This window comes from Malaclemys terrapin, chromosome 10 (assembly GCF_027887155.1).
Source record: "Malaclemys terrapin pileata isolate rMalTer1 chromosome 10, rMalTer1.hap1, whole genome shotgun sequence".
NCBI classification, from domain to species: Eukaryota; Metazoa; Chordata; order Testudines; family Emydidae; genus Malaclemys; species Malaclemys terrapin.
Window position 1 is genome coordinate 54,097,001 of NC_071514.1, and position 19,968 is coordinate 54,116,968.

Consider the following 19,968-nt stretch of genomic DNA (forward strand, 5'->3'; position numbering starts at 1 on the left):
CTGGAGATGTAGAGGGGAAAGGTTCTACTCTCATTATCAGCCCCTAGACTAATCAGCCATTAGTTACTACTCTTCCTCATCTGAGTAAAACTGAAGGCTAAGGTAAGTTTATGGTACGTAAAAATGACACTACATTACTCTTGAATCTTGTCTGGTCAGCATCAGAAATGCTGATTTAGTGACAAGTTTTTACTACTTATTTGTGTTCACCTGCCGAGCTCACATAGCTCTGGGAGAGAGCTGACATCTAGTCTGGCTCACATAGCACCAGAATCATTAACCAAGTTCTACTTACAGAATCTTATTACTGGAGATTTAAGGATGAACCAGAAAGAGGCTGGCCTGACTCTCAGAGCCCATGCTGAGTTTGCAGAGTTGCCAGTTATTAAAAAAAATCTTGTACACTGATTTGTCCAGGTGTAATTGAGAAACAAACCTGGAGGACCAAGATGACTCATCTATCTCAGGCCCTTTCTGTTGGGTAGCAAGCACACGTTAGAAACCTGGAGTTCAGATCTTACAATCTTAAGGACATGAATAAGGATTCATAGTTGAGGGACTTACCTCCTATCTTCCTTCCACTTCCTTCTATACTGCCTCCCCCAGCCCACTCACGTTCCCGCCAGCAGAAGGAACCCTCCCCCACCATTCTAGGACCCTGCTGCCTCTCAGAATTGGGGACTGTCTGAAGGATACGAACTGTCATGCTAGCAGACCTGGGACACAACATAAAACAAAATAAGGCAAAATCCCATGATGAAGGTATCTTGAAATGAAGAGGAATTTATTTAATATAAATAAACAGAACAGAGATTACCTGTGGCATGCAAATTATACCGTAAGGGAGGCAAAAACCCTGGAAACTGTCCAAAAAGCCAAGTGAGCTTGTTGAACATTTCCCTAGATACAGGGATGAGTTCAGTTATCCAGCAGCTAAGCTACCTTATCTGCCACACGACTCTGTTGACAAATCATTGTTCCATCAGTAGTACCTGTGTTTGCTAATGGCAACAATCTATCCCTGTGCCTGCTAAGCCCTAGGTGCCAGGCAGAGGTGGTTTCCTGACAAGCTAATGAATTTTGCTAGTGCTGAAGGCTGGTGTTCTGAGCCCATTGGTGTATAAGGGCTAATTCCTGGGTGGGTATATGGGGTCTAGTCCATGGAGCTAGTCTGGACTCCTGATGTCAACTGCTCTGTTGGGAAAGGCTGTTTCTAGAATCGATATGAACTTAGGACTTTTGGGCCAAACTTAGAAATCCTGACAAATCATTTTAGCAGTAATCTCCAGGTTTTGTCTCAGCAGGACGATAGGACTCTGTGTGGGTAATACACAGTCCAGTAATTACAACTGCAACCTCCCTATAAAGTGAAACTTGGAAGCACATTTGGGTGTCACGCAGAGCCGCAGATATTCTACCCCATGCAGCACAGAGTTTGGGAACAGACAGCTGTTCCAACAGTCAACAACAGAAGCAGTTGTGCTGGAGGGAACAGAGACTGGCATCTGGCACAGAGCTTGCCCTTTCGATACGTTTGGGCTCAGTGTTTTTCCAGGGCTTTGGTAAGGAGTTCATTCAGACGGCTCACCATAGGTCTGGGATCATCATTCAGTCCTGCTGCTATCATGGCATTCTCATAAATCTGAATGAGACAAGGGCACAGAGAAGAGAAGGAGTGTTATTAGCAGCAGGAGCCACTTTGGTATGAAATGGAGAAGTGCTGCTCCTCTGTAGAAGATCATGGGATGCACATCTGGGGGGATCATATGATAGGAAGAGGTGCTGCCCAGGGATTCTCTCTAGCACCCCATGCCCCAGAGTGCATGTGAGTGTGATGTGCCACTTGGAGCCTTGATCACTTTCAGACAGACTTACCATCCCCTCCCCACTTCAAAGGAGCCATCTTAAATGCCAGGTGCTTCCAGTGGACAAGCCTATGAATTCTCTCTGCTTTTCCCCTCCCTACCCTTCTTTCCCAAGTGCAGTCCACCCCTGTGAGAACAGCATAGCTCCTAGCTCTGCACCAAACACGAATAGGGTCAGAGTGGGTAACACTGAGCCCCGTTCCTGGACGGCATCACAACGTTCTAGGGAAATGGACCCTGGGACATGCAGGACTAAAAATACCTAGAGTGGGGACCATTCGGTGTATGATTCCAGCTGGCCATGAGGACAGCCTTGGCCCACTCCCTTACGGCCCACAGATATGGCAGCCTGCCCAGGGAGCATAGTGGTGCAGACATGGCTCTCACCTGATCGAGCAGCAGCTGGGCCAGGTCGGGCTGGCTGACCCTGAGCTGATTGAGTTTCTTGATCAGCGCATGCCTGCAACGGAATGAGAGATCAGCACAGCGTCGCAGTGCCCCTTGGACGCATGAAAAAGCCACTGGTTCCAGGAGGAGCAATGAGCTATGGAGGAACAGCAAAATGCCTCCCTAATGGCCAAAAGTTCCCTTCTCTGCCTCTTTACCTGTGAGCTTCTCCCTCCCTCCTTCCACATCCCAGCCCCATAACCTGTGGGGTGGATAATGCAGATGGCTGCTGCTGGGGGCCCCCATGAGGCTGCACATCACGAGAACTTGCATCCATCACTGTGCACAGCTCCACAGGCCAAGACATAGCAGCACAAACTCAGCACTTAGAGAATCGAGGATCCCAGCTGGTTCAAGTTCGCCATGCTAGCCGGTGTCTGCCTTTGCACAACATCCAAGCTGAAGTGCTCTGGCTCTGCCCCATCTCACCCTGTGTTTATCTCCAGTGTGGGCTGCAGGATCTGGGCACGCTCCTCGTTGGTCTTGGCCAGCTGCTGCATGCGCAGAAAATGGCGGGCAGCCCCCATCTCAAGCACAGTGATCATGGCCGGGTGGGTGTCCAGTCGTGGAGTCACCTGTCAGAGGAACAGGATGGGACAGTGACAGGATGGGAAATGCAGGCGGCTCAGAGATGGGGGAGAATGAAGGGCTCAAAGGCTGGTTTTCAGCCAAGGAGGAGGATGTCCCCTCAGTGCAGAAGCTACACAAAGTTCCTAGAGAACTGACACCCACACTGAAGAAACTGCTTACAATGGGGTGAAAGTCCACGGTCTGAACAGTACCTTTTTGAGTGCGCGAGTGAGAAAGACAGACACTGAGCACAGGGCGGGGAGCTTGGATGATATGGGTCTAATTCTGCCTCTGCCATTATTCTACCTACCTGAGAGTTTGCTACAGTGCCCATCCCCACAGTATGTAAGTGCTCCACTGACTCCTTTCTCTGACCTCAAGCCAGTCACCTACCCACACTGTACAGAGGCGGAAGACCAATTAAGATCCTCCACCCAGAGGGCTGAATACATTTGTGAAACATTCTGAAGATGAAGTGCTGTATCAGTTCACTCTACTGTTTACAGAGTGAGAACTCGAGGAATTATTCTACCAACAAACATTACTGATCACTCAGCATGCTCACTACTAGCCTAACTGCTCCCTGGTAACCCAAGGGTACCTGAACAATCTGACTGCAATCACGCCTCTGAGCCAAGCCAAAGAACTGGCGTCTGTAGGAGCACACCCTGGCCTCTAGAGCGCTTTCCTGTGTCCCGGAGTTTCAGGGGTCCTTTCAATCTAACAAACCCTCCAGCCCTTCTAGTGTCAAGAGAGTCTGTCATCTTATGCAGCCTGGTTCTCTAGCTAAGTCACTGCTCAGTCAATCTCCTTTTGTAGCTAGCAGAAAGGTCCAAATATAAGGAACTCAAAGTCCAGCGGTCTTGGACTCGCTCCTCTGGCCTATGTCTAACACTCACTGTCCTTGACCATTTTCCATCTTCCTTCTTAGTCTGGATAAGAGGTAGGAGGACCCAGGCCGACCCACTCTACTAGGCTCCAGCTCAGGGCCCTTGTTCGGAGCAGGCAGAGTTAACCCTTCTGAAGATCATTGCTGTTCCCTGAGCTGCTTCCTACCTCTGTGGGCTTTACAGCCTCTTGTTCTGCTTCTCTCTCTCTCTCTCTCTCTGGAGTGTTGGCTTCTCTTCTTACCAGTTTGCTGTCAGGAGCTTCTCTCCACAGTCCCTCTTGTCTCTCTAGCAGCCACCCTGCCCTCCTGCCAGACAGCCCTTTAATACTCCCAGCTGCCGTGGGGCTGCCAATCAGCTCAGGCTGAGCAGACAGACAGTCTGCATTAGCCTTTGGTTGCCAAACCAGCCTGGGGTGTATAGACAGAGTCCAAGAAAGCAACACTGAAACTGAGATACAAGGGGAAAAACAAGTGCTGGATTTATGCAGGAATATTACTGAAAGGGCCATGTAGATCCAGCACTATCCCTTGATAAGCATAGGACCATCAGATACGCTATTTACATCCTGCCCTGGCAGAAGGGAGGTGGGGAGGAGACTTATTATTTATACTACCATGGCATCTAGGGGCCCACCTGAGGTCAGGGCCCCATTGTGGCAGGTGCTGCACATAACAGTAAGAGACTGTCCTTGCCCTGAGGCACCTACAGGCTAACTAGACAAGCCAGACAAAGGAAGGGTTCTTACACCCATGTTACAGGTGGGGAATTGAGGCATGGAGAGATTAAATGATTCACCCAAGGTCACACTGAAAATCTGTGGCTGAACCCACATCTTCTGGGCCCTAGTTCAGTGCCTTGACCACAAGACCATCCTTCCTCTTTTCAGAGGTTATGATCTATATAGGTCTTTTCCACCTTTAGCTACTAGAATCCCATAGCACATGTACCTTAACATTGGTGATGCGAGAGCCCAATGCATTCCTCATCCAGGCCATCAGCTCCTCAGCCTCTTTCTCCGTCAGGCGTTCTGCAGCTTGGGGGAAGGAGGATGGGTTACATTGCAATACTGTCTGTCACTGGGCAGCACTAGGGAATGTGTGCTTTGCTCCTGAAAAGCAGCTTTGTCCATTTCACATATCCATCCGTCTGCTCTCTTACCAGACAGAGATATGGCACCATGCCAAATGCACAAGCTCAACCCGCATCATTCTAGAGACCACCTCATACATAAAGAGGGCAAGCTTATTCCACCCCAATCCCCTCACTCTGCAATATCACCCCTGGGATCAGGAGTGTCTGCTTTTAAAATGAAGCTGGCTTTAAAATGAAGATAGACCAGAGATGCCCGTGAACTCGCTACGCAATATTTTAATCACTGTTTTAAACTAGGAAATTGCTTGGGTCCTGTCCACAGCAGGACCTGCTCTCTTACCAGACAGGGTTTTGACCCCAGCGCAGACAGGACAATGTTAGATTTCTTTTCTTTTAAAGAGAAGAATTTACATCTATGCTATACTGCTCCTGCTTCATGGTTCTCGGTGTTATTACTGAGAATATAATCAACACTTCGTAGCCCTTTACAGCCACTGGCCTCGTGAATCCTCAGTGACCCAGTGAGCTTCGCAGGACAGTGCAGGCTGGCTAAAAGGCCTCCCAGAGTGGGCCTGCAGCACTGGTTGGGAAAGGGAGGCTGCATCTCCACCCCCTCCTTCTTCAGGGAGGGTGGGAAAGTAACAGGAAAGGAACTTGCAAGAACTGGTGATCGGCAGCTTACAAACCAAGAGCAGGCACTATACAAAGAGACAGCTGCCCAGGTCAGGGGCAGAGCTGCCACGGCTGCCTGTGAGCACTGCAGAGGCAGGATGCTAACTAGAGAGAGTTTGCTCACATGCCCGGCAAAGGCAATGCTTTCTTGAGGGAGGGCACGAAAATAGGATATTCTGACTGGCTACCACCTTGGCTGCCACGTGGGAGGCTCAGCGCCATCTGGCTGCTGAGCTGGAGAATGTAGGTGCTGAGCCCAAGGCCACACACAGGACATGCTGGGGGAAGGGATGCTCTACCTGGGCGACTCTCCTCAAACTTCTCTTCCTTATAGTGGTCAACAACAATGTCAGTCTCTACTGAGATCAGCTTCTTCTTATCAAACTCCCGAAGGTGCAAGAGTGTCAGCTCATCAAACTGCTCATAGCAGAACAGCACCTGTATTGGAAAGGACAGTAAGCAACATGGTGTCCAGTGATGAACAGGATTGCCGGCAGCTCATCAAAGCTGCAAGGACAATAGCCTCTTCCCTTTCCCAGGGTGCAAAGTTGTGCTAGCCAGCAAGAGCATCACAAGTGAATGCTGGCAGATCCACCGCTGCCCCCCCCAGACACATAGAGCAACTGAACAGGCCAACAGGTTTGTTGACTGACATTGCTGAGCTCTGTGCAAACCCCTCCCCTTGCAGCCGCAGTTCCCAAATGGGGTCGTGCCACCAGCAGATGGGGTCACGGCTGTCCCTAGTGCGCAGAGGATACCATTCTGCTCCGCACAGCGTGACCTCACATGTATGGCGCTTGCAAACAAAATGGCATCCTCTGTGTGGTGAGACCTCACATGTACAGTGCGTGTGCAGTCATGTGAGGGGAGAGGATGCCATTTTGCTTTACCAAGTGGCACCCTCCATGCTGTCTGCAGCCCCGGGAGGAAATGGTTCATTAAAATGGGGTCATGCTGGCAAAAAACATGGGAATCCCTGCCTTGCAATATCCACCCTGCCATGACGTACAATGTCTCAGCATGCACAAAACAGCCTTCTGTGAAAAGATCTCCTCTTTGCAGGGGCAGTACTGAGTCAAGAAACTGCTGATTATAGATATAACTTCTCGTATTTCAGTGTCCTCCAGATTTCATCCCTACCCTCTACCACAGATCCCTAGCAGTCCCAGGCAATGGACTGTGTGGAATATGCCCACCTGATCCTATCAGATCCCTGCTCAGTGCCCAGGAGAAACTGAACATCCCACAGGACTCTGCTAATACGCGCAAGGGGAAATTCCCTCCTGCCCCAAATTTGGAGGATCCCAAAGTAGCCTGGAGGAGCCTGGAGATGGAGAATTCTTGCTGTCCTGGGGAGGAACTGTGAAAGGTGAGGAGGAACATCCTAGGACCCCTGGAAAAGACCACAGGCCCAGACACCGACCTGCTCCTCACTCATCACCCTGGTCCAGGCATTGCAAACCAATGGCTGGGCTCTGAGGCAGAGCAGCTTTACTGCTGTGCTGTTAAGCCGAGAGAAGTGCAAGAGCTCATGGATTATCGCCTGTACAGACCAATACTAACTCATATGTTTGTGAGGCTCCCATTGCCCTTTGCTTCTGAATAAAGAGACAGATCTAATAATCCTCTCCCCCCTGCAGGGTGAATATCCGAACCCAAGAGGAGGCAGAGGGCTGCTAGGCTGCACTGGCCCCACAGAATGACTGAAGAAGTAACATATGCAGAGGGCAGGGAGCAACATATCTCAAAGGTTGTGTCTCCTTTGCAGCAGCTCTGCTGTATCCAGCAAGACCATAAAATACACCAGACACAGGGGACCCCACAGAGAGGAAGCTGGGCCTGGCAGCAGACAGCACTCTGTGGTCTGGCAGCAGCAGAGGGCAGCACACTGCTGCATCCTGCTGAGACACAGTGCATTGCTCACCCACCTCCATATCTTTTTTCTTCATGGCCTCGAAGTACGGCGAGTGCTCGGCCAGGTGCCGATTGGGCGCACACAAGTAGTAGATATTTCGGCTCCCTGCCTGCATGCGGCTGGCGTACTCCGTCAGGCTGGTCAGCTGGCCTGCAGGCAGCGCCGAGGACTCGTAACGCAGCAGCTTCGCTATGTCCTCCTGGGAGAGGAGATTTACCTTGTTAGAGGTTTGATCTCCCTTGCAAGGGGCTGGAAACCTGCTCTGGTTTCTGCTCAGGTCTCCTGCAGTGCCAGACAAGACAGAGCAGCTCCCTGGGGGCAGCAGGGTCATCAGAGAAGCTGGAGGAGCTTCTCCCCCATAGCACAGGCAGAGGGGAATGTGGTTTCTTTAGAGGGTGTTTTTATGGCACTTGTCCCAACGGTAGCTGAACACCTCAGGGTTCCACATAGATCTCTGAACTACCTTAGCCAGCAGGCCAGGCTGGGGCAGTGCAGCCACTCTGCACTCAGAACAAGCATGGGCTGTCAGTAGCTGTTTTACCAATGTGGGAGAGAGGGGTATTGGACAAGACACCAAGATAATCCACCATGCCATGGAGCTTTTAGCCCTCCCACGAGCAGACAGAAGGGAGCTCAGTCCAAGGACCGAGGAGGAAACTCTCCTCTGCACTTTACAAATCCAAGTGATTACAGCAGGTGGAGGCTACGCCCAGCCATCTCATACTGTAGCCCACAGGGACCAACAAAGCCTAATACGAGCAACTGCCTTAGCCACTACACCAGGTGGGTGTGTGGGTAACTATAGCTTCTAATATGGCATATACATGTCAGCAAAAGACTGACAATATTTGCCATAAAGACCCAGCTCTGTTAGCAGGTGCTGATCCTGCTACAAAAGGGTTAAGTAGGTTCTGCTGACTCACTTTCCTTCCTAGTGGCCCTAGACTGGATCTAGAGTGTGGGCTAAGCAGTCCTGAGAGAGGAATCCTGGGAGAAACGAAGCCTGAGCAGAAAGGCTGAGCTGAACATTCTGTTCTGTTCTTGTTTACATATAGATTCCAAGGCAAGAAGGGACCACTGTGATAATGAAGTCTGACCACCTGTGTAACACAGGGCAGAAACCTGCCCCACAATAATTCCTAGAGCAGAGCTTTTAGAAAAACATCCAACCTCGATTTAAAATTGTCACCGATGGAGAATCCACCATGACCCTTGGTAAATTGTTCCAATGGTTCTCTATTTTCACTATTCAAAAATGTATGCTTCATTTCCAGTCTATATTTGTCTAGCTTCAACTTCCAGTCATTGGATCGTGTTAGACCAGGGGTGGGCAAACTATGGCCCGGGGGCCGCATCTGGCCCTCCAGAAGTTTTAATCTGGTCTTCGAGCTTCCATCAGGGAGCGGGTCCAGAGATTGCCCTACTTTGGCGCTCCAGCCAGGGAGCAGGGTCAGGGGCTTGTTCCGCTCCGTGCGGCTCCTGGAAGCAGCAGCATGTCCCCCCCGGCTCCTACACATAGGGGGAGCCAGGAGGCTCTGCATAGTGCCCCTGCCCCAAGCGCCGCCCCCGCAGCTCCCATTGGTTGGGAACCGCAGCCAATGGGAGCTGCAGGGGCAGCACCTGCGGATGGGGCAGCGCGCAGAGCTGCCTGGCTGCACCTCTGCGTAGGAGCTGGAGGAGGGACATGCCACTGCTTCTGGGAGCTGCTTGAGGTAAGCGCTGCCTGGAGCCTGCCCCCCTCCTGAACCCCAATCCCCTCAGCCCTGATCCCCCTCCTGCCCTCCGAACCCTTTGGTCCCAGCCCGGATCCCCCTCCTGCACTCCCAACCCCACCCCAGAGCCCGCACCCCCAGTCGGAGCCCTCACCCCCTCCTGCACCCCAACCTCCAATTACATGAGCATTCATGGCCCACCATACAATTTCCATACCCAGATGTGGTCCTCGGGACAAAAAATTTTCCCACCGTGTTAGACTCTTCTCCGCTAGACTGAAGAGCCCATTAGTAAATATTTGTTCCCCGGGTAGGTACTTATAGACTGTAATCAAATCATGCCATAACCGTCTCTTTCTAAGCTAACTAGATTGAACTCCGACTCTATCCCTGCAAGGCAGGTTTTCTAATCCTTTAATCATTCTTGTGGCTCTTCTCTGAACTCGCTCCAATTTATCAACATCCTTCTTGAATTGTGGACACCAGAACTGGACACAGAATTCCAGCAGTATTCGCACCAGTGCCAAATATAGAGGTAAAATCACCTCTCTGTTTTACTCAAGATTTTCCTGCTTATAAATCCAAAGATCGCATTAGCCCTTTAGGCTACAGCTTTGCACTGGAAGCCCATATACAACTGATTATCCACCACGACCCCCAAATCTTTTTCAGAGTCGCTGCTTCCCAGGATAGATTCCCCCATCCTGTAAGTAGGGCCTCCATTCTTTGTTCCTAGATGTATACATTTAACCATATAAAAAACACATATTTAGAACCCTGCAAATCGGTGGATATCTGCTTTATATTCATGGATATCTGCATCCATGGACCATCTTTGCAGATTGGATGCAGATACAAATTTTGTATCCGCACAAGGCTCTACACATATTGTTAGCTTGAGCCCAGCTTACCAACCCATCCAGATTGCTCTGTGTCAGTGACCTGTTCTCTTCATTATTTACCACTCCCCCAATTTTTGTGTCATGTACAAATGTTATCAGTGATGATTTATGTTTTCTTCCAGGTCATTGATAAAAATGTTAAACAACATAGGGCCAAGAACCAATCTCTACGGAACCCTACTAGGGACACACCCACTCGATGATGATTCCTATTTACAACTACATTTTGAGTCCTGTCAGTTAGCCAGCTTTTAATCATGTGCCACATTAATTTTATATCTTTCTTGTTTTTTAATCAAAATGTCATTCAGTACCAAGTCAAATGCCTTACAGAAGACTATTACATCATCACTATTATCAGCCAAACCTGTAATCTCACCAAAAAAATGATATCAAGTTAGTTTGACAGGATCTATTTTCCATAAACCCATGTTGATTGGCATTGATTATATCACCCTCCTTTAATGCTTGATTAATTGGGTCCCGTATCATAAGAACATAAGAAAGGCCGTACCAGGTCAGACCAAAGGTCCATCTAGCCCAGTATCCTGTCTACCGACAGTGGCCAATGCCAGGTGCCCCAGAGGGAGTGAACCTAACAGGCAATGATCAAGTGATCTCTCTCCTGCCATCCATCTCCACCCTCTGACATTCAGAGGCTAGGGACACCATTCCTTACCCGTCCTGGCTAATAGCCATGAATGGACTTAACCACCATGAATTTATCCAGTTCTCTTTTAAACTCTGTTATAGTTCTAGCCTTCACAACCTCCTCAGGTAAGGAGTTCCACAAGTTGACAGTGCGCTGCGTGAAGAAGAACTTCCTTTCATTTGTTTTAAACCTGCTGCCTATTAATTTCATTTGATGACCCCTAGTTCTTGTATTATGGGAATAAGTAAATAACTTTTCCTTATCCACTTTCTCCACATCACTCATGATTTTATATACCTCTATCATATCCCCCCTTAGTCTCCTCTTTTCCAAGCTGAAGAGTCCTAGCCTCTTTAATCTCTCCTCATATGGGACCCGTTCCAAACCCTTAATCATTTTAGTTGCCCTTTTCTGAACCTTTTCTAGTGCCAGTATCTTTTTTGAGATGAGGAGACCACATCTGTACGCAGTATTCGAGATGAGGGCGTACCATCGATTTATATAAGGGCAATAATATATTCTCAGTCTTATTCTCTATCCCCTTTTTAATGATTCCTAACATCCTGTTTGCTTTTTTGACCGCCTCTGCACACTGCGCAGACATCTTCAGAGAACTATCCATGATGACTTCAAGATCTTTTTTCTGACTTGTTGTAGCTAAATTAGCCCCCATCATATTGTATGTATAGTTGGGATGATTTTTTCCAATGTGCATTACTTTACATTTATCCACATTAAATTTCATTTGCCATTTTGTTGCCCAATCACTTAGTTTTGTGAGATCTTTTTGAAGTTCTTCACAGTCTGCTTTGGACTTAACTATCTTTAGCAGTTTAGTATCATCTGCAAACTTTGCCACCTCACTTTTTACCCCTTTCTCCAGATCAGCTGCTCTATTATCTTGCCCAGGATCAATGTTAGACTGACAGGCCTATAATTAGGGAAGCAGGAGTATTAATAAAACCAAGCACCAAAGGGAGGGCGTGTTTACTTTGTATAGTGTATGGGCTGTGTCTGAGAAGGGATGGGGAATGGCACCTGTCCACATCCCCCTTTCTAAAAGCTTGTAGGACACTGTGGAGGTCAGAATATTTTGAAGGATCTGTAAATCTCCAAAGGGCCAGGCACAAAAGGCCACATGAGCAAATGGTAGGATCCCCAGAAGAGAATCACCTTGCCGCACCACTGCCTTATCCCAAGTCCGGGCAGCAGTCTGTGCTCTTTCACACCAGACAGACACTTAGTATGGTATGTACCTTGACGTCCTGCTCTGCTATGGTCACAATCCCCTCTCTCATGAACAGCCCGTAGTCTTCAAAGAACTTGGCATATTTCTCAGGGTCCTTCTTGCTTTGGTCAATGAAAAACTTGATCAGCCTCTTCTGCAAAACATCCCGGAGTTTCCTGCAGTGAGGACAAGTATTGTTAAAAGCAGTCGATAGGCCAAGATGTTCAATGGTTTTAGGTTAATGTCCCTTTCCCTGTATACAGCTTCAGTCATGGGTTTCCTACACAAGGGTTGGCTTAGAAAGAGCAAAGGAGAAATACCAACCCACAGCCTTCTTGCCCTCATCCCATCTTCAGACGGGATCTGAAATCGGTTTCCACTCTCATCTCAGGCAGGGGCAGCTCTTGGTGCTAGGGACGGGGTGAGGCAGTATCCCAAACCCACTGCTGGAGCCTGGCTCCCCCTGACTTAGGAGACTCCACCATTCTGCACTGCACAAGGGGTTTAATGCACTCTCCCGATAGGCAGCTCACGCCACACCTGTCAAAATCAAATGCAGTGAGGAGGTGGCTGTAATGCAGTCATTTTTGGGGGGTGGAGTGTTCTTGACTAATTAAGAACATATACAATGATGGAGGCTTTTTATCTTCCAATTAAGGAGAATTATTTTGATTACTGTAAGAAAGCACCTATTCTAAATCTCAAAGTACTTCAACAACAGCAGAATACACGATGCAGCTGCAACACCAAAGGCAACAACCCCACCTCACGCAACAGAATACAAAATAACACCCTGACCTCTTTCTCTGAACACTCAGCCATGACAGGAGCCTTGGTCTGTTATCCTTCAGGACACACTGTAAGGAGGTGTGAATTCCAAATTCAAGGGCACTCTCAGAGGAGGCTGGCCTTACAGTGCTTGGTGCTGTTGACCCTCAGGGCATGGTGTAAAAGCCAATCTATTTGGTCAGATCTTTGATAAAGGGGTAACTGTAGGGGTGTTATGTGTGTAGCTTAACATTGTGTGAAAAGAGGCCCAGAACACTGTCCAGTATTAGGAGGATGCTATGAAGGACTATTTCAAAGATGTATGCATAATAGATGGTGTTACTTTAGCGTGGACCCAACCTCCCAGTGTCTGTAGCTGATTTTTTGATGTGTTTTATAACCTTTTACTTTCCAATCAATGGACCTGTTGGGAAAGTCAGAGGGCCCTAAATACTAAATTCAGTCTCCCAATTTCCAGCCCAGGCTGCTGTAAGTCAGTCTGTAACATGCATAATATAGGACTCAAGAGGGAGCCCGGCAGGTATTCAGAACATCCAGCAGATTGTGACACAGAACATTGCCCCAGCAACCATGAAAGGTGACTGCTGAAAAAGTTTGCTCCTAGAATTGCTCTTAACTACCCTCCCTTGTTCAAAGTGAGTGAACTCACTACAGGAAAGGAGCGGTTACTCACCTTGTGCAGTAACTGGAGTTCTTTGAGATGTGTCCCCCAATGAGAGCTCCATTTCCGGTGCATGTATCTCTGCACTCTTGATCTGAGATTTTTGGTAGCAGTGCTTGTTCGGCCCACGCATGTGCCTCCTCGCATCCTTGCACCCCGCCCTGAGGATATATAGGTCTGTGCAGGCGAACCACCTGCACCTCCTTCTCTATCATAATGTCCCACAAGGTAAAACTCCAAAGCAGAGGGGAAGGAGGGCAAGTAGTGGAGCACTCAAAGGGAAACACATCTGGAAGAACTCCAATTACTGCACAAGGTGAGCAACATCCTTCTTCTTCGAGTAGTGCTCCAGGTTGCAGCTCTGCAGATTTCAGTGACTGGAACGTCTTCGAGTAATGCCACAGATGTAGACTGTGAAGTTGCAGAATGAGCTAACGCTCTAGAACAGTTTTCAGAGTAGCAGCCGTGTTAGTCTGTATCCGCAAAAAGAAGAACAGGAGTACTTGTGGCACCTTAGAGACTAATTTGTTAGTCTCTAAGGTGCCACAAGTACTCCTACTCTAGAACAGTGGTTCTCAACCTGGGGTACGCGTATCCCTATGGGTATGCAGAGGTCTTGCAGGGGTACTCAACTCATCTAGATCAGAATTTCTCAACCTGGGGGGTCGTGACCCCCAGGGGGGGTCACAGGACGGGTTTGGGGGGGTTGCAATTGTGGGGTCGGCACTAGGGGTGGCAAGCAGGGCAATTGCCCAGGAACCCATGCCCACAGGGGGCCCCATAAAGCTAAGTTACATACTTCAGCTCTGGGCAATGGGGCTCTGGTTTCAGGCAATGTTCACAAGTGAAAAACAGGCTCAAGTATCACACTGAAATGTAAATACAATATTTATATTCCAATTGATTTAGTTTATAATTATATGGCAAAAATGAGAAAGTCAGCACTTTTTCAGTAATACTGTGCTGTAACACTTCTGTATTTTTATGTCTGATTTTGTAAGCAAGTAGTTTTTAAGTGAGGCGAATCTTGGGATATGCAAAACAAATCAGACTCCTGAAAGGGGAACAGTAGTCTGGGAAGGTTGAGAACCACTGCTCTAGAAAGAGGTTGAATGTCAGCAGGCACATAACATGAAATAATACATCCCAAGATGCATTTTGAGACTCTCGGGGTGGAGACTGTGGATCCCTTGCATCTTGTCACAATTGAAACAAACAATCTAGGAGACTTTCAGAAAGGTTTCCTTCTGTCCAGATACAAGGGTAACGCCTTTCTGACATCTAAAGTATCGAAGGCAGAATCCTGCCTAGTCTGATGTGGTTTCAGGAGAAAAACTGGAAGGTGAATAGTCTCATCTATATAAAATTCAAAGGACACATTGGGTAAAAACTTGGGATGTGGTTGCAATGATACCTTATCCTTAAAAATACTGTGAAAGAAGGATCTGCCATTAAAGCTCCCGATTCTCTAGGCAAAAGTGATGGCTACCAAGAAAGCTGTTTTCATTGATAGGTGAACCAACGAACATGTAGCTAGTGGCTCAAAGTGGTCAATCGTAAGAACAAAGATCAAGTTCCATACAGGAGCAGGTTCTCTAATCTGTGGAAATAGGTTCATTAGGCCTCTGAGAAACCTTGAGATTGTGGGGTGAGAAAAACAAACAAACAAAGAAAAAACCTTTTATCAAGGAGTGAAAGGCTGTGACAGCCGCAAGTGAACCTTGATCAAGTTCATATCAAGACCAGATCTTTTGAACTCAAACAGGTAGTTAAGGACAGCGGATAGAGAAGAGTGATCTGGAGAAACTTGTTGAAGGATTCACCAGTGATGAAATCTCTTCTGTTTCTGAAGGTTAATAATTCTCACAGATGTCCTTCTGCTGTTTAATAATATCTGTTGTACTTCTGTTGAACAGGGGGTCTCTATCCCCAAAAGCCATCTAGGAGCCATGCCTGAAGTTACAGAACTTGCAAGTTGAATGAGGTAAGGATACCAAACTTGTCTCAGCCAGGTGAGTGCAATTACAATGAATCTAGCCTTGTCTTGTTTGATCTTGTTGAGTACTTTCAAAAGTAACGACGGTGATGGACACGCATGAAGAAGACCTCTTGTCCATGAGATGAGGAAGGCATCCCCCAGTGGCTGAGGGTCTAGTTCCACTCTCAAGCAAAATTTCTTGCACTTGTGTTGCAAAATTTCTTGTGTTGGTGGCAGTTGCAAAGAGGCCCACTTCTGCCAACCTCAGGTTAGAAATATGCCATTGAAGACTTGCATGTCCAACTCCCATTAGTAATTCTGAGGAAAATGCCTGCTGAGGTGATCTGCCATAGTGTTCTGCATACTTGGGAGGTAAGAAGCTGAGATGATTATCTGGTTGACTATGCACCAATTCCAGAGTTTTAGTGCTTCTGCACAAAGTGAGAAAGAATGCATCCTGCCCTGAGACTGATGTAGATCATGCAGGCCATGTCATCTGTCATGATCTTGATGGACTGGGCCTTGATCAGAGGAAGGAAATGAAGGCAAGAATTTCTGACTGCCCTCAACTGTAGACGGTTGATGTGGAGAAGCTGCTTTTGGGACGACCATTTGCCTTGGACTGTGTGTGACTCCAGATGCGCATCCCCCATCCCAAGAGGGATGTGTCTGATGATATGATGATGGTAAGAGGATCTTGACTAAATGGGACTTCTGCACAGACCTTCAAAGGGCTCTTGAATCAGCTGAGTGACTGTAGAACCAAGCAAGGGAGAGACATATGCTTGCTGCGCATATAGAGTGTCTTGAGCCATCCCTGGAGGCACTGAAGATGTAAACTGGCATGTTGAGTTACGAAAATGCAAGCTGCCATGTGCCCTAATAGTTGGAGACAACTTCTTGCTGAGGTTTGAGGACTGAGCTGAATCCTTGAGAAGGTGGGACAAGATGACAAGGGATCGATCACTCGAAATTGCTCTGTTTTGTACATTATCTCTGAAGCATTTGACACTGGTCGCTGTTAGAAGATAGGATACTGGGCTCAGGTGAAACACCGGTCTGATCCAGTATGGCTGTTTTTATGTGATTCTTTAGGGCAACAAATCTGTTCATTTGTAGGTAAACCCTGGCTGTCACCACATCCAGAGAAGCTCCTACGAAATCTATCCGATGTGCTGGTGTAAAAGCAGACTTCTTGAGATTAAGTCAGAGGCCTAAACTGTGGAATACCAATCTTGCTGTTTGTACTGCCGACCACACCTCTTGATAAGATCAGTCCCCTGATCAACCAATCATTGAGACAAGGGAGGATGAGCCAGCCGGCGCAGCCAGGGTTTGGGGCCCGCTCCAGCCCAGACTAGGGTCCCACCGGCTCACCTGGCGTGGTGCAGCCGGGACCTCACAGGCATGGCAGGGCTGGGGCTGCTCCTGCTCCAGCCCAGGCAGGGCTGGGGTCCCTCCCGCCAGCCTGATGCAGGGCTGCTGGGGTTAACTTTGGTTAACCGGTAAGCCTAATGCTTACCAGTTAACCTTTTACATCCCTAGTAGGTAGGTGGGTATGACTGCCATGATCTTTGAGAATACCTTTGGGGCAGAGGAGAGGCCAAAAGGGAGCAAGAGGGGCTGGTAGGAGTCGAAGTTGCATGAAGCAAAGAAACCTCTTGTGAGAGTGATGAATTGCAACATAAAAATAAGCGTCTTGAAGGTCGAGAGTTGCAAATCAATCCCTGCAATTTAGGGGGGAATTATAACTGCAAGGGTCACCACCCTGATTTTCTGCTGTTCACATCACTGTTCAGATGTCTGAGATCTAATATTGGTCTCCATACTCCGTTATTTTTGGGAACCAGAAAGTACTTTGTATAAAACCCCTTTCCCTTGTGCTGAACTGGGTCGGGTTCTAGATCTCCTAAGCCACCTCCTGTCTCAGCAACTGAATGCAAGATGAGTCCCTGAAAAGGGACAGGGAAGTGGGGTAGATGGGGAGGGAGGGATAGAAGTGAAATGGATGGAGTAATTAGATATTATGGTCTCCAAAATGCATTTGTTGGTGTTAAGCTCTTCTGTGCAAGTTGAAATTGGGAGATGCGGTATCCAAAAGTGGGGGGATGCGGATAGAATGGTGCAGCAGTAAATCCCTGTGGAGGGTGGTTCACACTCTCAACCAAGCCATCACAACTGACATTGGGACAATCCAGGTGGCTGGGATGAAGTTGCTGTAGCCTCTTGGTCACTGGTTCAGGTGGCTGACAGAAGCTAGAAAAATGAGCTGGGTGAGACCTCTGGGCTCTCTGAGACCTGCTTAAATTATTATTTGCCGGAGTATAGATCCCAAGGGATCTAAGTGTGTCCCTCGAGTCCTTCAAAGTGGGAAGGGACAAGGGAGTTGTCCTTAGACTCAGAAAATAACTTGTGACTGATGAAGGGAAGGTCTTTAACAGTAGATTTGTAACTCCCTAGGGAAGCCAGATTGCTGGACACAGATGCTCATTGTATCATGATAGTGGTGGAAATGGAGTGGGCTGCAGTATTGGCTGCATCTAAGGCCTGGTCTACACTGGGCGGGGGGGAGAGAGCGATCTAAGTTACGCAACTTCAGCTACATGAATAACGTAGCTGAAGTCGATGTACTTAGATCTACTCACCACGGTGTCTTCACTGTAGTGAGTCAAGTGCTGGCACTCACCCGTTGACTCTGCCTGTGCCTCTCGTGGCGATGGAGTACCGGAGTCGACGGGAGAGCGCTCGGGGGTCGATTTATCGCGTCTAGACTAGATGCAATAAATTGATCCCTGCTGGATCGATCGCTGCCCACCAATCCGGCGGGTAGTATAGACATACCTTAATGCGGCCTGTAATGGCATCTTTGCCAAGAGCTGACCTCCATTTATGATGGCCTTAAATTATTGATGGTGAAATATTCAATAAAGGTATTAAATGTACTGTAACGCAGGTAGTCATGGTTTGACATGAGCTCCTGGTGATTCACTATCCTGAATTATAATGTCACAAAATCTAATTTGTGACTGAAAAGATCAAGATGCTTCTGCTTCTTGTTACATGGGATAGCCTCGGTGTTGTGCTCCTTCATTAACTGCATCTACAAACAAGGAATTCAGTGTTGGATGTGAAAATAAAAACTCTGAACCCTTGGATGGGATGTAGTACTGTTTGTTGGCCTATTTGCACGTAGGGGGTGCCAGGGCAGGAGTCTGACAGATCATCTTGGCTGGCTGTAGAAGGGCCTCATTAATTGGAAGTGCCACATATGTCACAGCTGAGGTATGTAAAAGGTCCAAGAGTTTATTATAGGAGTCCTGGACTTCCACAAGAGGAATTTGAAGTATATCTGTGACATGCTTCATCAGCTCCTGGAATGTCGAAAGTCATCCACCATGGAAGGTAGTAGAGGCATTACAGCCTCATCCGGCAATGATGAGGACATATCTGTGTGAGTGTCACCTTGTTAGCCCTTGCCTCCTGTTCTTCAAAGGTCTCCTCTACAGCTCCAGTTGTCCTCTCACAGGGGAGGGAAAGGGCAACTGCCTTGCAGGCTGGACCAGCTCTGCAGGATGGTGCTGGTCCGACAGTCCCTATATGGACAACAGGATGGGCTGAAAGGAAATTGCAGAAGTCTCCATGGCATGGGGTAGCATCGGCTCTGAGATGGGTGACGAGGTGGAGGTTGGTCCCAATCTTGTCCAAGTCTTCTGACCAGGAAGGTGGGTCTTGGAGGAGGGAATAATGATTCATCAAATGGTTTAGAATCTCCTGATGGAGAGAAAGCGGATTCCGGTTCCAACAGCAGTACCAATGAAGCTGCTGGAGGGAAGTCATAGTCTGAAAATGGAATGAGATACAGACTCCCCCCAAAGGCTGGCGCCCCTCATGGAGTTATAACCTTTCTGAAAAGGGAGGGACCCAAAGGAGAGGGAGTCTGGGTATGGGGCAGCGAAGATGTCCGCAAGAGGAGCCTAGGTCTTGGCTCTTCCCAGAGCTAGATGGGTCCAGTCCACCAGAGCTGCAGCAGAGACAGTCAGTGCCACAGACACTGAAGACAAAGACTGCACCATGGGTAACTGATGCTCTCAATGATAGGTCTTCGTCAGTGCTGGTGGATCCTGGGATTTCTGTTTGGGAGGTACCAGAGGCACTAGTGCCAACAAACTTGTGTGGGCTTTCTTGTCATGCTTCTGAGACTTGGGACATCCTAGGTTCTCTTCAGCTAAGCTTATAGACTTGTTGGGTTTAGGCAGGGCTGAATCCAACTTCTTCGAGTCTTAGCCTCAAACTTATGAGAATGCTCTCTGCTCTCCTGACAAGATTCCGCTGAGGGATCTGTGGGGGTCGACTCCTTCGCTCCCAAGTTGGACCTCATGGCGGGAGACACACTCCTTGTTGAGTCAGGCCAGTGTACAGTGTAGGGAGGGAAGTCCCCTGGCCAGGGTCCGATTGTGGCATCATACCCTTTTCCATTAGGTGGATCTGAAGGCGAAGTTCCCACCCTTCCTGAGTACGGCTGGAGAACAAGCAGCAGATACTACAACTTGCTGCAATGAGGGCTTCCCTGAGAGCACAAGCAGCATTGGTGGCCA

At 48.3% G+C, this 19,968-nt stretch overlaps 1 protein-coding gene across 1 annotated transcript in view; it reads right to left on the reverse strand.

The window, feature by feature from the left end:
* Positions 1-757: 757 nt before the first annotated feature.
* Positions 758-19,968, reverse strand: part of TRAP1 (TNF receptor associated protein 1) — a 65,663-nt gene continuing 46,452 nt past the window's right edge. Inside the window, exons 12-18 of the mRNA XM_054041608.1 lie at positions 11,974-12,121; positions 7,465-7,650; positions 5,836-5,974; positions 4,720-4,805; positions 2,742-2,887; positions 2,253-2,325; positions 758-1,642 (exon numbers count right to left, since the gene is read on the reverse strand). Of these exons, the coding sequence (XP_053897583.1) occupies positions 1,541-1,642; positions 2,253-2,325; positions 2,742-2,887; positions 4,720-4,805; positions 5,836-5,974; positions 7,465-7,650; positions 11,974-12,121 (880 nt within the window). The 3' untranslated portion in view covers positions 758-1,540. The remainder of the gene's footprint in view (positions 1,643-2,252; positions 2,326-2,741; positions 2,888-4,719; positions 4,806-5,835; positions 5,975-7,464; positions 7,651-11,973; positions 12,122-19,968) is intronic.